Below are 23,317 nucleotides of genomic sequence, written 5' to 3' on the forward strand. Positions count from 1 at the left end.
AATAAAAATATAGTATATAAGATTTATCCTTTAAACCACAGCAAATAGTTGAAGTCAAGATATAACTCGATCTTCAGCAGTGACAGTATTTCAGCAGGAGAAGAAGAGATAAGATCAAACTTCTTTTTGAATGCTGTAAATCTTGATATGTATAACAAAATCAATATCACTTATGCCTTTTTGCGCTCAAATCTTAAGCAAAAAAGCAAACCTATTAATGAAATGGAAAAGGTCAAAAAGGTAAAATTGTTTTTAAAAAAAAAGTAAAATGACAATTTTATCCTTATTAAATTAAGGACCTTCTTAATGTAAGGAACTGGCTACTCTTCCGTAAATACCTCTCATTGATATCTGAAAATAAATTAAAAAACAGCATTAAAAAAAAAGTAATTTAAAAATGAATAATCTACTCTATCTTATTCATTTTAAATTAAATTTAGGTCCATAAGTGGATTTTAAGATGATTTTTAACGGAAAAAAAAAAAAAATGCTATAGTGAATCTGAATACAACATCTGATTTGGCAAGAGGATTTTCTTTGTGATATCATTTGCTCTGATGACTATATATTCTTTTGTTGGACTTGGTCAATGGAAGTTAATGAAGTCAATGCCAATTATTTGTTTATATTTTTAGAAAACCTTAATTTTATTTTTGGTTTTGATCAAATATGAACCAAATTAAGCAGATTGACCACCCCATTTCTTTATTTATTTTTCATTTGAATCTCTCATCTCATATGACTTTTACTAGAAAAGTGTGGTGTGTGTTTGACAAATCATTTTTATTTTTACTGTTTTTGGAATATTAATAAGAACTGATTGTTGCGATATAAACGTGAAAGACAATTTGAATTTGTTGCGAGAGAAAATTGAAGAAAGTTATTTGTGGTAATGAGAAAAAAAAGAAGTTTCTTTTTAAAGTGAAAAAAGAAACGAAAAAGTGTGGGTTGCCAAACGGGCTCCGTTCTTCGAACATTTGAATTATTGTGAAATGATTTAAATTAATTTTTTTTTTTTAAAAAAAAAAAAAAAACCAAGGGCAGAATAGGAGGATTAATGTATACAAATTGCTGAAATGTAATTATGCACATAATAAAAAATGAATGATGAAACTTTGTGAATTATAATTCAACAAAAAGCTTCCTGTTTACCTCTAAAAGAATTTAATAATTGAAAAAAAATTTAATTTTTTAAAAAACTAAAATTTTAATTTAAAAAAAAACAATTTATTTTTATTTTTTAAAACGAAAACTTTTTATTTTTTTAAAAAATTATTTTTTGGAAAAAAATGGAAATTTTTATTTAAAAAAACAATTTTTTTTATTCGATTTTTTTAAATATGTTTTAAAAAACAAAAAAATTAGTTTTTTTTTTTTAAAACGATTTTTTTTAAATGGAAAATTTTATTTAAAAAATTAAAAAGAACTTTTTTTTAATAAAAACGAAAATTTTCAATTTAAAAGAAAATCAAAATTTTTTAATTTTTTTTCTTATAAAAGGATTTTTTTTTTTTTTAGGTTCTTTTCAGAAATTTTAGTAATTTTGTTTTTATTTTACTAAGGATAATTTAATCATTAAGGGACATTGATAATGTTTTAGTAGTTTAAGGGAACATTATCACAATTAAAAATTTGAAAAAACATTGTTAATTGAGTAGTAGTCTCAGGGAAGTATATGGACTTTCTCCTATTATTTTATTTGATCCTTGAGATTAGAGGATGAAGTAGATCAATTGGGAAGATAATAAATTTATTATTTTATTTAATTTCTTTTTGTTAAGTAATCTGAAAATATTTGATTGCAAAGATTAATAATTATAAATTTTTGTTCATAAACAATATCCCGCAAATTTCAAAATAAATAATAAATTACAGAAAATAGAAAATAGAAAACAGAATAATTATATCAAATAAATCCATTAATTAAATAAGTTGAAATAATTGGACAAAACTTATTAATTTACTGCTATTTTTACAAAATTAAATGAAAAAAATTTGAGATATTTTTGGTGGAAAAAGCAATCCTGGTTTATGGGCTTTGAAAATTAGCGAGATCCAAACGGGGCCTCTTCTTTTTATTAATTGCTTCTCTTCTCTCTTTCTCCCTTTCTCTCTCTCTCTCTTTCCTCGGTTTCTCTACCTCACCCGATCTCACTGTGTCCCTCTCTACTCCCTTGACCGGAAGTCCCACTCACGGTGCCGGCCGTCGTTTCCAGCTACCGGAAACCTCGTTCCGGCCATATTCTCCGGTCAGCTCACCGGAAAATTGTACGCTTTGCATCCATTGGAAACCCAGGTGAAAGTTTTAGCTTTCTTTAGTTTCTTGATTTTGAATACTTGGGCTATGACTATGCTTTGTTTATATGGGAAGCCCATGAGATTTGTTTGTGAAAATGGCTGAAAGTTTCAGGGGATGTGAAGAGATTGGTACGGCTGAAAGTCACAGTTTGAAATTTGCGTTTTTTTTGATTTTGGAGTTATTGTATGTTGAACTGTTTTGGGGATTCTTTTTACGAAAAAGGATGTTTAGTTTGATAATGGACCCATTGATTATGAGGTTGGTTTTCATGAGTTTGTGATGATTTGGAAACTTGTAAACCTTGTTGTAGGGTTTAATTCAATTCAATTATAGGCTCTAAATGACGTTAATCAGATTGTATATTGGGATGGATTAAGCTGGAACTTTGGTCCAAGTAAAGTTTATATCCAGTCTTGGAAAAGGTATCCATGACCGAGTTTCTGAATAGGTTAAATTTGCATTTTCTGTTCAAACTAATGATACTTGGGGTTTGTTAGTTAAATGATACTTACTTTTTGATGAATAATAATTTATTGATAGAAAAAAACAAAGCCCTCGCACATGAGAAGTGTATTAAATGATGCTTATGGAGGCTGGTTTTGCAATTTTAGGGTTGATATGAGCCTACTTGAAAAGTTTGAAGGCTCGATTAGGTTTGTGTGCTATAGTGGGAAATTTATCTATTGATGCAGTTATGTAGCTCAGATATTGAAGTTTTTGTATGCTTCGAGTGGAATTTGGGGACTGCCCTGTCCTGGTATAAGGGCTTCCCTGACCATTTGGAATGCTTTAGCCCTTGATTATGGACATTGGTCCCTACATGAGTTCTTGTGTTCTCATTTCTGGTGCTCTACCCTTGTTTTGCTTCCCATTTTTGTAACTCTACACTTTATGAAAAGACATGCAATTGTTGAGATTACCTCTAAGATTTGAAATCCAGTAAAACTAGTTATTAATTGATGGAACAACAGTGTATGTCAATGCAAATCTTGTGTTGTTACTAGCCAATCAGAGTGAGTTGAAACCTCATCATGTTGAAATTGGGTTTTAGTTTTTGTTATTTCTTTTTGGTTTGCTTCGAATAATTTGGAAACCAAGCTTTAGATTTATGAAATGAAGAAAGAAAAATGTCAGTTATTACTGAATCTATTGGGAGCCTGTAGAGAAGCAAATGATTTGATATTTCACAAGCCTGACATGGGTGGAAATATCACTACTGCAAAAGGTTTAAATAGTCAACGAGCTCCTTATTTTCAGCCTAAGAAGTTAGGGTTATGATTTGTAGTATACATTTTTATTATTGAAACCCACATGTGTTTTTTTGATAGGTAATGTTCATATATGAATCTCATGTCTAACAAACACATGATAAAGCTAACTGTTTGAGTTCCTTTATCTTGCAATTTAGACCAATTTATATATATGCTTAATTCTGTTATAATAGTGTAGAGATCCGTGTATATCCTTTCTTCACTTTCTAGAATTGAGATTTATCGATTTTTATGGTGGTGGAAACTGCAGTTGATAATGGTACACTGTTTTATGAAACAATGACACATGGATCCTGACGGCAAGAAGTTTGGAAGAGGTAAAGAGTTGTGCAATATGTTTCTTTCGTTGTGTGTCTCCCTGTGTCTATTTTTCCTTGTAGCAATTGTTTGCTGTTTCTGGATTTGCTAGTTTGTTAATGTTGTCTTGCATAGAGTAAACCGTTCTATAGGTGGAGCATTCAATGTGGATATGGAATGATTTTTTTCCTGCAAGTTAATAAGCAAAACGTAATGTAGTTGGAGCATCCAATGTGGATATGTTGTGATTATTTTCCTACGCAAGACCTCTTATGTGATATTGGGCCATGTTTTGGACTATACATTTAATTTAGGTATTATATGGTTTCTCATATAAGTTGCCTCTATTAGCAGAATTATTAATGTAACTTCTTATTTCAAACTTCCCACTGTGTGATACTCTCTAACAGACAATATCAGTCTGGTTGTTCTACATCAGTATTCCCGATACACAGCAATATAGAGATACTATACTTTATCTATATAAAATCTTCCCAATCTGAGGGCAACCGATATGTCGGCAGTGTTGTGGACTGATATCATCATGCATTGGATACTGTATCCCGATGCTTGATATCTTTATTTATTTACAGGTTAAGGAAATTATGTTTTTTTTATATAGGATGGCAAACTCTAGATGAATTGTTCTATTATTTGAAAATTAAATCCAAATATTTTTGTGCATTTGGTTTTAAAGTGCAAGAGGATTGACACTGAAAATACTAGATAAAAAGTTGGTGCTGCCTGGGAATCCTGTAAATTGTTGGAATTGCTCAGGGGTTGGATTTATTTTCCTCTTTAACATGGACGGAAAAGTTTTGAATGACTTAAGTGCTGGAAAGTTTTCATATAGGATGGTTTGAACCATCTACTCATGCTTTGAAGCTGTATATACCTTGCCTTTGAGCAGACTTCTTAATTTTAATACATCCTAATTTCCTTATCTTATGGGAACGTTTGATTGATGTCATATGATCTAATTCTTTTTCCAGTTGTTTTTCACCTTTCTAACTTTCTTGGCCCTTTGTGCTTCTTATATTTGGCATTGTACCCCTTACCCCCCCCCCCCCCCCCCCCCCCCAATTGTTTTGGTCAATGACTGTCCTATCTGTACTTTAGGACCAAGGGAACTGACTGGTGCTGTAGATCTCATAAGTCACTACAAGTTGTTGCCACACCATGATTTTTTCTGCAAGAGATCACTTCCTTTATCAATTTCAGACACACATTATCTTCACAATGTTGTTGGAGACACAGAAATCAGAAAAGGAGAAGGGATGCAGTTGGATCAGCTTATTCAGAACATGTCCTATTCCAGAGATGCTAATGTACGAATACAACCGTTTGACCTGGATATTCTAAGAGAATCCTTTCAATTAAGGGAAAGTGCTCCAGTTGAATTGCCCCTTGTAAGAAATCCAGTGCTTTGAAATCTTTATGTTGCTTTACAATAGTTTCTTATATTTGGATGAGAATCATTCATGAATATATATATATGAGAATTCCTGTTGTATGGATTGGTTCCCAGAGGTAATATGGTCCTGCAATGGGTTGCTTCTCTCTTTCTCTCTAATGCTCATCTTATTTGTTTTACGCTCTTTAGGCGGAGAAGGGTACCCCTACAGTTGTAGGGAAATCAAAAAGTGAGTCTAAGGACAAGGAGAGGAAGCATAAAAAGCACAAAGACAGAGATAAGGATAAGGATAAGGATAAGGATAAGGATAAAGAGCATAAAAAGCACAAGCACCGTCATAAAGACCGAAGTAAAGATAAAGACAAGGAGAAAAAGAAGGATAGAAGTGGGCATCATGATTCTAGTGCTGATCACTCAAAGAAACACCATGACAAGGTTGGCAAACTCTCTTATAACTACTTTGTCTTCTGGAGCACTTTGGGAAGCTTTGAGAAAAAATGGGAATTTTTGTGAAAATCCTGGATTGACATTCTGGTTGGTCTATTTACGTGGTAAATATATTCAATGAGTTTGCTTTAACTTTCAAATGGCATCTTCTTCTTGAACCATGGAAATTAAGCAATCGGCATTGGTGAGGTATAGAATGCTATTGTCCACCCAGTTTGTGGATAACCCTTTGGTTTGTAACAAATTTAATTTGTCATGTTTATATTTATTTATTTAATTCTGTATATTTACCACTATCCTTACTAAACTATGGGATCCTTAGCAATGTCTCTAAAATTATTATTTTTTGATCATTTGAGATTAATTTGCAACACCCACAGTACCATTTAAGCAATATCAAAATTGAGAAATTAATGGGGTGGGATGTATTAATAAAATTTTTGGTAGATTAGTGTACCACACCTATTAATCTTTAAATTTTGATACTAATTTGGATGATGAGGTGGACATTGTAAATTTATCTTGAATTAGGGGGTTGAAAGCAAAAATTTGTGGGTGGCAGAGCAGTGCAATTAACCCCCAAAGTTAGGATGGATATCTGTAATTGACCAGTCTAATTAAAATTTTCAATGCATTCCTGTACATGAGTATTAGTATGTTACTTGGTGTATTTTCAGAAAAGGAAACATGATGGAGATGAAGATCTTAATGACATTCACCGACACAAAAAAAGTAAGGTAATACATAAACAAGAAGCATTAGCAATTTTGATGATTTTGTTTTATGTTTAATCCTAACTTATTGTTTCTCATGAATTGCATAAGCTTTCCCATGTTTTCTTCATCTATACTTGAGCTTTCTGTATCATTGCTAATTTGTTGCAGCATAAGAGCTCAAAAATTGATGAAATGGGTGCGATAAAAGTAGCCGGCTGAAAAGGTTGCATACAATACTTGAGTTCTTGTTCTCAAATGGTTGTTGTTAGAGAGTTTGGAGGGGTCTTGTGCTTAACGTTGTCAAATTGCTTGAGGTAAATGCCCTGCCATAGTACTTGATATTTCTTCGGATCACTCCTTATAGACTACACCTCAGCATACTTCACAATTATATACCTCATTTCCCGACAGTATAGACTACACCTCAACTCCATATTTTTGGGTTCAAATGATATTTAAGGGAGCTTGCTTACGAACTTTTTCCTTCTCTTTTTGGGATAAGTAAATTGCTTCTAACCAGTCGACTATTTTGGCTTATTTTCTCACAAATCCATTGGTCCTCATCTTAAAGTTTTGTTTTTCTTTTAAATAAAATTAGATTGTAATTTCCTGTTTTTTGTTTTGTTTTGTTCTTTTAGTTGGTGGCCGTGCATCATTTTGTTATTCTTGCTTTTGGTTTTCTTCAATGGTGTGCAGACTACTTGGGTTTTAATTACATAATATTTCTTGTATCTTCTGCTTTTAGCAGCAATTGTAACCTTCTCTAGATGGTAGACCAAACTTTTAGGAGTTATCATTGTGTCTATTACAGTCATTATGGCTTCTCAGGGCACTTGAGTTACATTATGTTTTTATTTTATGCAGTGTAGCTTCTGGTGACTAAAGATTGTGAAGGTGATTTGTCTGGGTAGGAGGTTTAGTGCAAGGTAAAAATTGCTAAGTGAACTCTTTTGTATCATAACAATGGTCTAATATAGTTGTTAGTAATGTGCAAGACTCTGATACTTTGTTTCCCACTTTCGACAGCACATTGATTTTCTCAGCATGTACCCATTATTTTAATCTTTCTCCTGTTTAGAGTTTTAGAGATTAAGCCAATGATTAGCTTGAATTAGATTTTCTAGCTTTAACTTTAGGAAGAAGAACAGATTGAGAAAGGGGATTGTGTATATTGGTTCTATTTTCTATTTTCTATTTTCCTTCTGTTGTAGCAATGACTAGCTTGTCTGGTTATCCAAAATGATTGTAGGTACTAGTACCATGTTCTTACACGAATCCCCAATTCATTTATAGGCTATTCTCTGTACATACAGTACAGTAATGATTGGCTCACTGAGGGAATTATTATTGCTGTTGGTTGATATTTTGAGGTCAAGAATGATTTTTGTTGTCTTTCTTTTTGCTTCATTCTTTGTTGGTGATGGGGCCATGTCAGTTCTGTGGTAGCATTTTTGCGTATAATGATGAGTCTATGAGCAGCAATTATCACTACAATATAGAGATTTTCAGCAATTTTGTTATCCGAATTGCTAACAATTCTGGTAACAAATGTGAAAGAGTTTTTATGAAACCCACTCGTCCAAACAGGTCTCAGGTAGCCAGCCCTCTTTCCTGCTCGAGCAGGTGGGCCTCATGAAGCTTTTCACATTTGTTGCCCGAATTGTTGGCAATCCAAATAGTAAATTGTTGGATATCTGGATTCCAATTATCAAAATGAGGGCTTCTATTATGCCAATGGATGATGATTCATAATCAATTGAATTTATCATTAATACACCGATGGTCTATGTTGGCAAGTGATATGATATACCTCTCACCTTTGACAGCTAGACGCCTGGTTCAACCCTGTCTATGATGGGTTCTTTCAGCCGAAGAAGATAAAATTAGCCAATAGCCTACAAATATCAGACATACTCGTGCTTTTTGAGAATTAAAGGAATCAATGTTTTTTGAGAATTAAAAAATAATGGAAGAAATCCAAATATTTATCAATCCAGTCATGGACATTCAATTGTACATATTCCATGGCTATAGTAATATTACAGGTTTAGTTATAAATTATTTAAAAAATGGCGTTTGTAAAGTTTTGTTGCTTAATTTTTCACATATGTTGTACCGGGCATCGTAGGTAAACAAAGGAATTGTTTGTTTAATAGACTGAATTGAAGAATTATTTTATTTATTTTTTGCTTTAATCCAATTTTGAAGAAAATTTGTCCAAAAGAGGAGAGAGAGGGGGTCTTATTAGGAGTAGCATGACTAATAAAAATCATTTCTCAAATGCCATGTTGCCATGACACAATTCACAAAGGAGGCTTCCAAAGCACCATAGTTGTGCAAATTGCCCATCAATCTTTTCTACCGCTTATAAATTAAACAAAGTGAAGCAAATATACTTGTTGTAGTGTTACACAAGGCGTCAAAGAAATCACTTAAGGCTTTGTATATGTTAATTATAGGATCTCGAAATATATTGAAGACAGTTATAGTCCTATTGTTTCTCCATCAATTGAAGATGAACAATATCTCAACCTCATCAACAGTAATGCTACATATAGGCCCCGTTTGCCAACAGTGCGGAACGGCATTGTAGCTGGAATAGTACTGTTCCAGCTACAGTGCCATTCTGATGATGTGCAGCAAAATTTTCATATTTTCAGCAAAAAATCTACGCGAATTTTAAAAACAACTCAAATAATTCACTCACACACCCCAACATCCCAACAAGTAACCAAGGGATAACTAAGCTAACCATGTACTAACTCTACTTTTCAACAAAAAAGAGAAAAAATTAACAACTTTTATGCTGCAAATAACTCTTCTCCCACATTTTTTCAACAAAATTTCTTCTTCCTCTCCTCTGTACGCCGACAGCCCATCTCAAATCATATTTTCTTCCCTAAACCCCATCAATTTTCCATTTTGTCACACACCCACAAAGTATTTCTCTATTGACCCCTCTCTCCTCCGCGAGTGGGTATCAGTGCAGTGCAAATTCTCTCATCCACCGTTTTCAAGGTCAGTCAATGCCCATTTCTCTTATCAAACTTTGTTATTGTTCATTCATTATACTGTATTTGGCTATTTTTATGTTCCTGAATTTGCTAATTTGAACAATTCTGAAACAATCCTATTTAAGCCTTATTCATAATAGTGTACTTAGTATTGCCTGGCATGCTATCATTTCTACAAAAGAAAGCTCTTTTTACAAGTTAACACGGAAGTATAATTAATAGGGAATTTATATATAAACTCCTCAGGTCAACGCGATTTTATTAAAAACTCCCTAGGTGTTTTTTTTTCTCGAAAATTGACTTTCTGGGTCAATTGAAACTATAATAAAACTTCCTATCGTCAAAAAATTTTAACAGCCGTTAGTCCACTCAAAACTCCCCGTTTTATCTGATTAAAATATTAATTCTTTATTAATTTAATTTTAAATTTTAAATCTAAAAAAAAAATTGAAGGGTGGCCAGAGGCACCACCCTTCAAATATATATCTATTTTTAATTTTATAATTTTATAATTTTAAGATTTAATTTTTAAAATTAAATTAATAAAAAACATAATATTTTAATCAGATAAAACGGGGAGTTTTGAGTGGACTAACGGTTGTCAAATTTTTTTGAGTTTTATTATAATTTCGATTGACCTAGAGAATCAATTTCCGAAAAAAAACACTTAGAGAGTTTTTAATAAAAGCGCGTTGACGTGAGGAGTTTATATATAAATTCCCTATTAATTATACTTCCATGTTAACTTGTAAAAAGAGCTTCTTTTTTTTTTTTTTTTTTTTTTTTTTTTTTTTTTAGGATTTAGGGTTTAGGGAAGAAAATATGATTTGAGATGGGCTGTCGGCGTACAGAGGAGAGGAAGAAGAAATTTTGTTGAAAAAATGTGGGAGAAGAGTTCTTTGCAGCATAAAAGTTGTTAATTTTTTCTCCTTTTTGTTGAAAGACAAAATAGTTAGTACATGGTTAGCTTAGTTATCCCTTGGTTATTTGTTCGGATGTTGGGGTGTGTGACAGTGAATTATTTGAGTTGTTTTTGAAATTCACGTAGACTTTTTGCTGAAGTCTGAAAATTTTGCTGCACATCATCAGAATGGCACTGTAGCTGGAACAGTACGTTCCAGCTACAGTGCCATTCCACACTGTTGGCTAACGGGGCCATAGTCTCATCCTACCTCCATTGCATTGGTCTGATGCGGCAATGTCTATCAGCTATTGGATCAACCATTATTGAAAATAAAAAATTCAAGAGCTGATGGACACTTCCATATCAGTCCATTAGGATGAGGGTCTAGTATGTAGCATTTCTCTATCAATCGGATGAAATGATGAGATAAGGCATGTAAGAAGCTTGGTGAACCTTTCTATAAATAGCAAAAATTTCACAAGAGCCCATTTGTCCTAGGTGGGATGCAATGCTCATTTGTCCAGAGTAGGTGAGCTCGGCTAACTCTTTTCTGTGAAATTGTCCAAATTACGTGCAATTCGAACAGTCTAATTGTAGAAGATCTTCGTCCCACAACCCATTACCTTAATCTTGTTAGTGCATCAACAATACTTTTACAATTCTGAAAGCAGTCATCCATGCCATATTGAAACACCAAAACTCCGTAACACATAGTGGGACAATTCTCAAAATTAAGCTTCATCAGCAAATTGTAATTCATGTAAACCTTTTGTAATGATGTTTCAAAACTATTATTTTCACTGCTTAGCAAAAAAAAAAAAATCATGTCACTTTGCAACCCTTCTTCAAAATTTGCTGTTAAAATGAACAAAAAGAATTTCATGTGCCTAGCACGTGCCATTTTTTAACTTCAAATGTTCAAATTGCCTTTCTATGGGCAATTGCATTTTGTTTTTTGGGTTTCATATTTTTTGTTTAAAGGCCACATAATGATGTTTAATATATATATATATTTTATTTGAGATACACTTTGGGTAAAGAAAAAGAAAAATTCTAAACCTGATGTATAATTATTTCACAACTTGTTAATACGTGTCAACATGTAATTGGAGGGTGTTATTTTTTTAGTGGCTGAAGTTGTAAAAATGTTGTATGTTTAGATTGAATAAGCGTTTAGAGACAACCTGACTTTTTTTTTTTTTTTTAATTAAAAAAAGAGATAATTATTTACATATTTTAATATTTTAATTTACAAAATGATACATTTAATATTTATTCTAGAATAATGTTATATTCAGGCACTAAAAAAATTTTAATACCCTCCAAACACATGCTAATACATGTAAATAGGTTGGTTGTAAAAGAGTCATAATTTTTTGGCAATAATGTTAAAAATTACATTTTTATCCTACAATGTTGTGGTAGTTTCAACCACCCCTAAGATAATTCATTGTTAAAAAAAAATTCAAAGATGAGTTAGAACTGCCATATCAGCAACGTGGGGTAGTCGTAAAATAAAAAATGTGATACATATATAAGTATATAACATTAGTTTCTTGGATGTTGATGAATTAGGTTGAAAAAAAGGATATAGCTTCAGTGTGCTGGATAGCAAAAAAAGGGTCCAGATTTGTTTAACTCTTTTAAACTTAAACTGTGTCGTTTCTTAGTAAAACAAACAAAATTATGGATTCTTGCCGAGCGTTGAGGACAATGAAAGCCAAGCCCTCAGATATATGCACTGGACCTCTTAGTCATTTTTCACAACCACTGGATCGCCAGCGTGGCACATAGAAATATGAAGAATAATAGGCATGACCCCAAGCAATATTTGGAGAAGTTGTTTAATAGGGTATTATAAGAGTTGAGCTTTTAAACAGGTTTTGACCTCATGGCAACCAATAGCACTTTTTATTTCTATTGAAAAACATGCTTGAACTTGAATTCTAAGTTATCTTCCTAATCCTTGGACAACTTCACAAAAAGTCATGGCCCTATAGCTCTGTTAAATATATAGAAGCTAGCTGTTGTGTAAAGACTCAACACTCTAGAACTCCTTACCAAACAAGTTCGTTAAGTTAGAAAGAAGAAAGAAAATAGATATTATCAACTAAAAGCAGCATAGCACAAACACTAGCTTCAAAATTGCAATGCATGCCACTGCAGGTCATTTAAGGCTGGTTATGTAGATGGAGCATTACATCTTCTTAATTCATCTTACTGACTAGTTCATTGATCTGATCCTCACGATTCCCAGTGTCTCCTCCTTGCTTGTATAGAGTTTTTGTTCCTTTCAATGCTCCTTCTGCCTTGCTGAGATTAAAGGGATATAAAAAATTAGCAACCTCCTTGAAATGTGGACCAACACTAGCGATCTCATGCACAATATCTTCTATGCATATAATGCCATACTTCCCCAATGCCTGCAAGCAAAACGAGCATTAAAAGCTATGGCCAAAAAAGATGTTCAAAGCCATTCCAGTATTCTTCAGCAAGGTACAACAACTTATACCTGTTCAATAATGTTATTGTCTGTCAGAGGAACCCGCTGATTGTCTATCTTTGCATAACCCTTCTTGTAAATCAGCGCCTTCACGTTCTTTAGATTAGGGTATCTTCACAAACAAGCAAATCTCATTAGAATCAAAAAGCACTGTAAGTTATCATAATTATATTAGGAATTTGGTATAAAGGAACAAAGAAGCAATGGACTCATTAATGACATAAGTAACTCCCAATTTATGAACACAAAGTGCAACTAAGATCTGTTCAGATTATTCTCCATCAAGTAATAAAATCTCAAGCCTCCACTGTAGCTTTATCACTCCCTGTACCGTACCTCATTGTCTGACCACACATTATATATTTAAAATAACAAAAAATTAAACAGCTCTAGTATTATCTGATCTATACAAATTAAACTTGACAAGGTATCAAGCATCAATCAAACTGGAGAATGGTTTTGAGTTCAAATCCAAGGGAGCAAATCAATTTAAAAGAGCATAATACTCAGATTGTCTTAGTTTGTTAGCATCCCTGGTCCAAGAAGGTGGTCATAGGGAGAGAGAGAGCTGAAATACATCAAGTAGAAACCTCAAAAATAATATGTTCATGTCTCAGTAGAAATTATAAATAAAACAATTTCAATGCCATTAGAAGGGATAATCAGAAATCACTTGGCTTTGATGCTGTCTGGTAAAAGGATAAGTTATTTTAGGAAGAGCATTACTGACTAATATGTCTACAAAAAGAAAGTAAATGACAAGAACCCAAAGTTAATTACTCCTTGTTCTAAATGTAAGCTAAAGCTTCGGTTGCATTATTGATCATTGGAATAAAGATGAATTGTCGAATTATAGCATATACACTAGGAAACTAATCAAACTGCAGAAATTAGGGGTGTCAAAAATTACCGGAAAACCGGAACCGGAACCGGGAAACCGGGGTCCCGGTTCCGGTTTGGAAAATCCAAAAACCGGGTGCCCCGGTTCCAGTACCCGGTTTTTACCGGGAATACCGGAACCGGGTTTCCATTTTATTAAAATATATATATATATATATATATATATATATATTTTACAGTTAGGTTTAGGTTTAGGGTATTTTAAAAAATTAAATTTTTATTTCTAAGGCCCAAATTGGCAAAAACATTGATTTTTTAGGATTTTTGGACTTTTTTAGGTTTATTTTTTAATTATTTGGAATAATCACAACAAAGCCCCTTTAATTTAGACAAAGAGACTAATAGATTTTTTTAAAAATGGGCCAACTTATGAAAAAAAATGGCTTATTTTAGGCCCAATACCTAAAATAAGCCCAAAAACCAATTTTTTTAAAAAACCGGTTACCGGACCGGGTAAAATTGGAACCGGCCGGTAACCGGGACCCCGGGGTCCCGGTTCCAGTTCCGGTTTCTCAAAACCGAGAACCAGGGTACCTCGGTTCCAGTTCCGGTTTTGGCCAAAAACCGGGAAACCGGACCGGGTTGACACCCCTGCCAGAAATTTAGGCAAATCAGGTAAATTCTAATTACAATACAAAACAAATGTGTAGATACCTGGATTGTTAAAGATGTTATGTTAAGTCCAAAATTGAGTGGGTGGATTGTGAATGTGTGCATATGCTAAGTGCTATGCTGATTGTGTACCATGTGAATCTGGGTTCTATAAATGATTTTAAGGAACTCTATTTGTAATTATTACGAGTCTTTTTATAGTGAAAAATAGATGTAGCTAACACTTCTTTAAGTTAAAAAACAAATGATTATGTTTTCTATATATTCATATCACTTCATAGAACAAATCATGAACTATAATGGAAGTACCCTCAAGATTATCTAAATTTTCTACTTTATAAAAAACGAAGAAGAAAATTATACATTTTCCTATAGCTTATTTAGTATGTTATATTTTTCTGCATATTGATAAGGAAAAAAAAAAAGAAAAGAAGATTTAGTTTACCCTACCCATATGTAACATATGGCTCCACTTTTTGCAGCTTTTCCATTATCTCTTCATTTGCCTTCACAAATACACTGCTGAAGATTTTCTTCAATCTCAGGTTGTATAAGACCTTCCTAGTTTTTGGATGCATTTCTCTTTTCCTGGGAAATGGACGTAGCAGACATCAGCAATGAAAATATAAAGACATTAGAGGTAGAAGTACTGCAGAAAATCACCAAAAAATGTTGGTAACCCCACCCGTGTATGCGAATGACAAAAAGCAGCTTTGATTCTGTCATTTCTAATGCTGGTCTTTTCCTCTTTGTCCTCTGTTTCATTTTTACAAGGTCCAATTCCTACATGAAAATGACAGATAAGATTATTCAACAGATTTTACTTTGAACCGAATCGGATTTTTAACAGGCAAGTGACTATACCATAAAATTGAAGATATGGAAAGAACCACCACCTCATGATACACTTAATATCAAAACAAATTAAATTTAAAATGCAACTCACGCATGACACCAAGATCCAAGCACCCATCAAAGGTACCAGCCTTGATAAACACACCACCTAGATGAACATACATAGATCAGTGACTACTACATACTTTTCATAGACACCTCTCACCATAGAAGAGCCCATCACACCTACTAATAGGCCATTACCAAAAGGCACGTCTAACAGATCAAACATGCTAGACAGTATCCAGCAAAAGCACCTATACAGTATCCAGACATGCTAGATAGTAAAATCACTTCATTATTCCTGAGGGCATAAACATCAAGGCATTGAACACTTCAACAGTCGAGACACATGACCATTTCCTGATACCACAAAACTAAACGAACCCAGTCAAATTCCATTTTACATAGCCTCTGGTACTCCAAGTTTTCCTAACATTTTAGACCCTGAATATGGAAGGAATCATCATACACTCCACATTCTCATTTTCCACTTTTCTACAGAAAAACTGTTGCCTAACCCAAATCCTTGAACTTCAAACAAATAAAACCCCAGCTTCACTCCTTCAAACAAAAATTCCAAATTCCACCTCCCAACTTAATTCCAATCATATCAACCTCCTAAACATATCATCTGTATATAAATACCAGTCCCCACTCTCTCAAACCCCATCATTGATACACAATAATGCCCTATTTCTGTAGCAACCCAAAAAAAATTAAAATCATATTTACCGATTTCAACCGCAAACCAAGAAATCCTAAACCTTGTATCAATATTCTCCACACACACACAGATCAATAAATATTTCAAATAGATAGATATAATTACCCTAGTGCGGAACTCTTTGATAAAGTCCTCAAGCATTCTGATGAAGTCATGCTTGGCTCTCTTCCTGATCAAAGCATTCCTCTCCTCATACTGGGCTTTCCTCTTGAGTGCCCATTCTTCATTGCTCTTTCTTTTCTTCAGTATTATTTCCGGTATGTACGCGAACGGCTTTGATTCCTCTTCCGCCATCACAGAAAAAATAATCTGTAGACAAAATACAGAAACGTGAACGAGAGCTAAGTTGATAGAACTAGAAATCAATCAATACCTCCAGCTCAAAACCGATAACGAACTCCAAAAAATCAAATCAAGCAATTATTATTAACAAAAACAATGGCAATATGGCGAAAAGTAACAAAATAAGAGCATCCACATCAAGTTCCATATTTCTAACATTTCTCTAAAATTTTAACAAAATCTACAAAAAGCCTCATCTATCAAACTCTATATCAAAAGCTAAATCTAATATTTGTCAAACCTTCTCTTCAAATTTAAAGAGACCAAAAGCAAATGCTATTTATTTTATCAGATTATTTTATTGTACTGGCGCCACTTTTCGTTTTTTTTTTCCCTCTCCTTTTTTTATTTTTTTCCCTCTAGACTTTCATCCCCTTCCCTTTTACTTTGAGTATGGGTTGCTGAAAAGATTGAGAATTTCTCTCTTTCTTATTGGGCGCAGCAAGCAGTGCTTTATATCCTCCTTGCTCTTTGTCTAATATTGGACTAAAGGTACAAAACCAGGTATCCTTTTTTGTTGTTTTTCTTTTGGCTAAGAAAGAGAGAAAACCAACCATATGTAGCTTGAACTGTGATGGCCACAATACTTCGCTATTGCCGATCCCCAAGACACCTTTGGTTGAATGTTCACACCTTTCGTTTGATTGAAATCCAGTTCTATTCACAAAAGGCCATTTTTCCAAGACATAGAATTGGAAAATAGATTCCAGGAACTGACTTCTTGGGAAAAAGAAAGAAACGGCGGAGGGAAATGTGGGGATTTGGAGGTAGATATTATTGGGGAAGAAGTGAAATGGGTGGGAAATTAGAGGGCATGGTGGTGGTATTCGCATGGATGTCGAGCCAGGAGAGGCACTTGAAGAGCTACGTGCAGCTATACTCGTCTCTGGGCTGGAAGACACTCGTCTGCCACTCTGAGTTTCTCAATTCGTGAGTGCTAAATTCTTTATGTGTTCTTAATTTTAGTAAGTTTTTGTTGATTTGATTGGATTTTTGAATGAGTCTGCAAGGTTGGTTGTTTGGATCTTAAGAAATATGGGGTTGGTGGAAATGTTTCACCTTGGTGCTGAATTTTACTTAGCTTTGGGTAAATGAAAAACTTAGCTAGTCCGGGTATTGTTAATTTGAGATAAGATGGGTCTAGAGGCCGTTCTTTTACTTTTTAGTAAATTAAAAAGCTTTAAGGATAATAGTCTAAATTGGGTTGGGTTTGGCTTAGATTTTGTAAACAGAGTATCCCCATTCAAAAAATTTAAGCACAAGTCAAATTTGTTATCTTTGCTTGGCTGATGTGCATGGAGCACTTTATTCGGTCCAAATTTGTGACTTGGGAATGTGTTTTTCTTTTCCTTTTATGTATATATATATATGTGTGTGTGTGTGTGTGTGTGTGTGTGCGTGTGCGCGCGCGCGCGCTGATGTGCATGGAGCACTTTGTTCGGTCCAAATTTGTGGCTTGGGAATGTGTTTTTCTTTTCCTTTTATGTATATATATATGTGTGTGTGAGTGTGTGACTTGGGAATGTGTTTTTCTTTTTCTTTTATGTATATATATATATGTATGTGTGTTTGTGTGTGCGCACGCTTAATTATTCATCATGATAGTTTATTGACTATTATGTACTTAATCAAAAAAGAAGAAGTGTTTATTATGTGTTCTATTGTAAAACAACAGTCCCTTCCGATTTACTATAAGACCTAATGATCTTTTCAAGGTAATCAAAAACAACTGTCTACATATGCAGCTCCCTGATTGTTGTGTGAAGAGGCATTAACATGGATAGAAGAGCCTTGTGCTAGTATGGACTCTCAAACTCATCAAGGTGGCTTCTACGCCAGTCTTGTTTTAAATGACGAAGACCTTTTTATAGAATCCACAAATGAAGAGTGTGAACACCAAGAGTCTCCACCTCAAGTTGAGGTTCAACTTACCGGTAAAAAATCACAACGGGTGGCAACTTCACTGTGAACGAGGACAATACACTTGTGTCAGCATGGAGTTATGTTTGCCTTGGATGCGGTAACAGGAAATGAGCAAACACACAAGACATATTGGGAAAGAATTTGTGCTCACTATCACAAGCACAAGACCTTTGAATCTAACCGTACGAATACATCTCTAATGAATCGGTGGTCTGTGATTCAACTTGTGGTAAATAAGTTTTGTGGTTACTTAGACCAAGTTGAAAGGAGGCAACCAAGTGATTCGAATGAAATAGACAAGGCATGTTATAATTATGGTTTTTCATTAATTTATTTAGACCATGTTATATCTATTCCAAAAGATTTTAATTATGTTGTATTTGGCAATTTTTTCAGATTGCCCAAGCAAAAGTAATGTTCCTCAAATTTCAAGAAACACCATTTCACTTTGAACATTCTTGGATTTTATTGAGGTTTCATCCTAAATGGTGGGCTCATATGGAAAGCTTAAAACCGAAGAACAAATCACACGTGATAAATTTAGGTGAAGATGAGGCCTCACAAGGAGCTTTTGTAGACTTGGAGCGACCAATAGGTCGGTAAGCCGAAAAGGAGAAACGCAAGACCAAAAAAAAAAAAAGAATCCAGGTGTTGTTGTGATACTAAATGACATGAATGAAGATAAGAAGAAAATCAAACTATTTGAAGAAGCACGTGAGCAGGACAAAGAGATGTTTCTTCTTAAGCAAGAGGAAGTGCGCCTTAAGCTAGAGGAATTGCGCCTTAAAGAAAGAATGATTCAGTTGAAAGAAGAGAGAAAGGAAAAGAATTTATGTTTATGGATACAAGTCTATTGGATGAAGATGCACAAGAATACGTTCGGCGACGCAAAAAGGCAATCCTTCAAGGTCAAATTCACCACCCTTGAGGGTCACTCTTTGTTAGTTCTTTAACTATTTGTAGTCATGGGTTTTAGCGTAAGTTCCATCATATTTTGAATATGCATCCAAGAGGCTTAATCATATTTTTTATGTGAAAGTATGAAAATTCCATCATACTTGAAGGCCTAATTAGATTGGTTAAATTATGTGAAACACATTGAGAAGATCACTCTTATATACATTTAATTGACTCTATATAGTTTTGGGGGTAGTTCATAATGAGCTTTCATATCATTCTCTCAGACATGGTGATTGTCTTGTTGACGAAAGAATCTTACTCAGTGCAATTTAGGCAAGGAGCCCCTCTCTCTCTCTCTCTCGCTATAGGGTGTTTTTAATCATTTGTGTTGTAATTATTGCCCATTTCTTTTCTATAATACTCCAATTTTTGTGGTGAAGGGATGCCTGGCTTAGGTGTGTGTAAGAGAAAGAGAGAGAGAGAGAGAGAGAGAGAAAGAGAGTGACAAAAATCCAACCCAACATAATCAACAATGCAAGTCTGTTAGTGAGAGAGATACTGCAACCCAACATAATCAACATAATCAACACTTCCCAGAGAGAGAGAGAGAATGAAAGAGCGAGATACCTGAGAGTTGAGACGGAGCGGCGGAGCGGCGAGAGACACAGGGAGGCTGGGTTTTTTGTAGAAGGAGGCGGGTTTTTTTTTTCTTTTTGGGCTTATTAGCGGGGCGGGGCGGGGCGGATCGGTGCGGGTACCCGCTGCCCAAAATTGTTTCTACCCGAAACCCGACCCGCCCCTCTCGGGTATGATTATTTTGTTTCAAATTGTTGGGTTCGGGAAGAATGAGCAGAATTGCAGAAACTGTGTTTTAATTTAATTGAAGAAATGGCCGACATATTTATTTCCTCACCAGATGATATGTTTCACCATATCTTGATGCAGATTGATAGGTTTTATTTATTTATTTCCTCTTTCTAAATATTCATAAGTTGATTTCTTCTTGCTAAAGGTTATCTTCTTTGTGTTATCTGCAGTGTTGGACAGCATTATACAAAATGAGCAGTCTTGGGAAAATGTTGGTAATAAACATTACTTCATTTATTTATTTATAGTTTTAAATCAAGGGAGATAATATCAGAAATTTACAGTTTATTTTTAATTTATAAACATTTCAAAGCCTCATTGGGTTGTGTTTTTATCGGTTGTTATGAAGATATTTACCGTTGATGATATTGATTAAGTAAACAGATAGATATTGCTTGAAGTCAATTGCATTAATTTAATTGAGAAATTGATTACAACTGTGTTTGAGAGTTGCATCTAAGACCTTGAATCATATCGTTCTTTGGCTTATGCAGCTCACAAGAGACTTATGGACATGGAGGAAGCTAGAAGGACCATGTTCAACCAGAAAACTACTCCAGAAAGTCTCTTGCTTGTTTTTACACTTCTCATCATTTTCTGAGTCTCACTGTGGCTTGCCCACCTGCATTGCCTCTCTACAGCACTCTGCCCACCATAAAAATCTCGCCAAAGGCATGCAACTCCACTCCTACATGCTCACCAGTGGCTTTCTCAACTCCCCTCTATCCATCACTAGCCTGATCAACATGTACTCAAAGTGCAACCAAATGGAAGATGCTATTTTGGTATTCAATAACTATACTCATGATTGTAATGTGTTTGCCTATAATGCAATCATTTCTGGGTTTCTTTTAAATGGGCTTGCCGAAGATGGGTTTGAGTTCTATAAGCGTATGAGGTGGGAGGGTATTATGCCGGACAAGTTTACTTTTCCATGTGTGATCAAAGCTTGTTGTGATGTTGTGGAGGTTTTGGAGGTTAGGAAGATTCATGGTTTATTGTTTAAACTTGGGTTGGAGTTGGATGTATTTGTTGGAAGTGCTTTGGTTCATACTTGTTTGAAATTTGGGTTAATGGAAGAGGCACAAGAGGTGTTCGAGGAATTGCCGATGAGGGATGTTGTGCTTTGGAATGCAATGGTTAATGGTTATGCACAAACAGGGAGGTTTGATGAGGCTTTAGGGATTTTTAGGAGAATGGGCAAAGAAGGGATTGTCCCTAATAGATTTACGGTTACTGGTGTTTTGCCGGTTTTAGCTTTCATGGAGGAGCTTAACAATGGGAGAGCAATTCATGGATTTGCTATGAAAATGGGGTATGTCTCTGGTGTTGCAGTTTCCAATGCATTGATTGATATGTATGGGAAATGCAGGTGTATTGGACATGCTCTGGAAATTTTTGAGATAATGGATGAGAAAGATATATTTTCATGGAACTCGATTATTGCTGTTTCTGGACAATGTGGTGATTATGATGGTACTCTAAGACTTTTTGATAGGATGTTAGGTTCTGGAGTTCGACCTGATTTGATCACTGTCACTGCAGTACTTCCTGCTTGCTCAAATCTAGTTGCGTTAATGCATGGACGACAGATTCATGGGTATATGATAGTTAATGGGTGGGGAATGGAAGGCAATAATAAAAACACTGATGATCAGCTAGTGAACAATGCTGTTATGGACATGTATGCAAAATGTGGGAGCATGAGAGATGCACAGTCAGTTTTCTATAAGATGGGCAATAAGGATGTAGCATCATGGAACATCATGATCATGGGTTATGGCATGCAAGGTTATGGTAATGAGGCATTAGATGTGTTTTCACGTATGTGTGAGGCACAAATGAAGCCTGATGTGGTCACATTCATTGGGGTGTTGTCTGCCTGCAGCCATGCAGGCTTGGTGAAACAAGGGCGTGAGTTTTTGACGTTGATGAAATCAAAATATGGTGTAGATCCAACTATTGAGCATTATACTTGTGTGATTGACATGCTTGGTCGAGCTGGGCAGCTTGAGGAGGCTTATAAATTGGCACAAACAATGCCTATTGAGGCCAATCCTGTGGTATGGAGGGCTTTGTTAGCGGCATGTCGGCTCCATGGTAATGCTGACCTTGCTGACATTGTTGTACGACAGGTATTTAAACTTGAGTCGGGGCATTGTGGAAATTATGTATTGATGTCAAATATATATGGAGTAATTGGTCGATATGAAGAGGTATTAGACATTAGACATGCTATGAGGCAACAAAATGTGAGGAAGACACCAGGATGTAGCTGGATTGAGCTCAAGAATGGCGTGCATACTTTCATTACGCGTGATAGGACCCACCCTGAAGCCAACCTTATTTATGTTGCGTTAAATTCATTGACTGCTCGTCTACAGGAATATGGGTATATGCCTGATCTCTAACATTGGATTTGTGCTGAAAGTATACCATGGCATTGTGCCTTCTTTCATTTTCTCTTGGATGGGTGGGAAAGAAAGTATACTAAAATTGTATGGAAGAGTGAAATAATCCCTTTTGAGTCAGTGTACAAAAAAAGTAGCAATATGCTGCCCTAATTTGCGGTGCATCCAGTTGAGTAAAGAATTATAATAATTACAGTGAGGATCATTCATTGGACAGCATCAGAAGAAAGGTCCTGAATTCATGAAAGGATGGTGATTGCACACCGGAAGAGTAGCCCGACCTTATGTCTCCAACTCTATAAATTTGCTTGCAACTTACAGGTTGATACATCTCCCTTTCTTTTGAAAAAAATAAAAAAATAAAAAATAAAAAATAAAAAATAAAAAAAAATTTGCAGGAATCTAACACCCCTGAGATTCTGTGTATTCAAAAAATACAAATTTCATAATTTGTTAGGGTTCAATTCCATAATTTTAAATTTCTGCATACTTCAAATTCTTAGCAGTGCACTACATGTAGAACATAATAGCAGAATTTTGACTGTAATTCAGAAAATTGTAATTTTTGACACCTACTATATTGAGTACATGATGATACGGACTTGCATTCTAATGGAAATTATGTCCTCCCTACTACTTCTTCCTGTCATTCTTGCAACAAGGAAAAAAAAGCCCCACCTGAAAAAGATTTGGAAATAGGGCCTACAGATGGTAGTGAGAATCGAGAGTTACATAACAATGGTTTATTATCGAGCTATTGATGTTTGTGGACAGACTCTCTTCGAGGATGATGCGGACCAAGATGGGAAGATAGACATGTCTAATTGGCATAGCAACATTATCAAGAATCCATCATCCTTAAAGATCATGAACCTC

General features: G+C 34.6%; 3 protein-coding genes and 1 pseudogene across 9 annotated transcripts; 3 read left to right on the forward strand and 1 right to left on the reverse strand.

The window, feature by feature from the left end:
- The first annotated feature begins 2,081 nt into the window (after positions 1-2,081).
- MED19A (mediator of RNA polymerase II transcription subunit 19a-like protein) lies at positions 2,082-8,171 on the forward strand. 6 transcript variants are annotated; one of them, XM_088513825.1, is made up of 8 exons: positions 2,085-2,296; positions 3,821-3,887; positions 4,987-5,276; positions 5,471-5,716; positions 6,406-6,465; positions 6,613-6,758; positions 7,309-7,370; positions 8,032-8,171. In XM_088513825.1, the coding sequence occupies exons 2-6, from the start codon at positions 3,857-3,859 to the stop codon at positions 6,661-6,663; spliced, it is 678 nt and encodes a 225-aa protein (XP_088369951.1). In that variant the 5' UTR covers positions 2,085-2,296; positions 3,821-3,856; the 3' UTR covers positions 6,664-6,758; positions 7,309-7,370; positions 8,032-8,171. The 6 variants fall into 6 exon arrangements, with proteins under 6 accessions (XP_059433854.2, XP_088369951.1, XP_088369950.1 ...); XM_088513824.1 differs by lacking the exon at positions 8,032-8,171 and adding an exon at positions 7,471-7,836; XM_088513827.1 differs by lacking the exon at positions 8,032-8,171 and adding an exon at positions 7,471-7,836 and having other exon boundaries at positions 7,314-7,370.
- A 4,264-nt stretch (positions 8,172-12,435) lies between these two features.
- On the reverse strand, positions 12,436-19,840 carry LOC132164056 (large ribosomal subunit protein uL30z-like). The gene is made up of 6 exons (XM_088513187.1): positions 19,791-19,840; positions 16,104-16,307; positions 15,063-15,160; positions 14,828-14,965; positions 12,875-12,977; positions 12,436-12,785 (listed from the first exon to the last, which is right to left on the reverse strand). The coding sequence occupies exons 2-6, from the start codon at positions 16,290-16,292 to the stop codon at positions 12,570-12,572; spliced, it is 744 nt and encodes a 247-aa protein (XP_088369313.1). The 5' UTR covers positions 16,293-16,307; positions 19,791-19,840; the 3' UTR covers positions 12,436-12,569.
- On the forward strand, positions 18,142-19,191 carry LOC148587150 (uncharacterized; annotated as a pseudogene).
- Positions 19,841-20,123: 283 nt separating the features above from the next.
- Positions 20,124-22,771, forward strand: LOC132163888 (Pentatricopeptide repeat (PPR) superfamily protein). 2 transcript variants are annotated; one of them, XM_059574268.2, is made up of 2 exons: positions 20,124-20,245; positions 20,525-22,771. In XM_059574268.2, the coding sequence occupies exons 1-2, from the start codon at positions 20,222-20,224 to the stop codon at positions 22,439-22,441; spliced, it is 1,941 nt and encodes a 646-aa protein (XP_059430251.2). In that variant the 5' UTR covers positions 20,124-20,221; the 3' UTR covers positions 22,442-22,771. The 2 variants fall into 2 exon arrangements, with proteins under 2 accessions (XP_059430251.2, XP_088369875.1); XM_088513749.1 differs by lacking the exon at positions 20,124-20,245 and having other exon boundaries at positions 20,519-22,771.
- The last annotated feature ends 546 nt before the right edge of the window (positions 22,772-23,317 follow it).

This window comes from Corylus avellana, chromosome 2, assembly GCF_965113065.1.
Source record: "Corylus avellana chromosome 2, dhCorAvel1.hap1.2, whole genome shotgun sequence".
Lineage (NCBI taxonomy): Eukaryota > Viridiplantae > Streptophyta > Magnoliopsida > Fagales > Betulaceae > Corylus > Corylus avellana.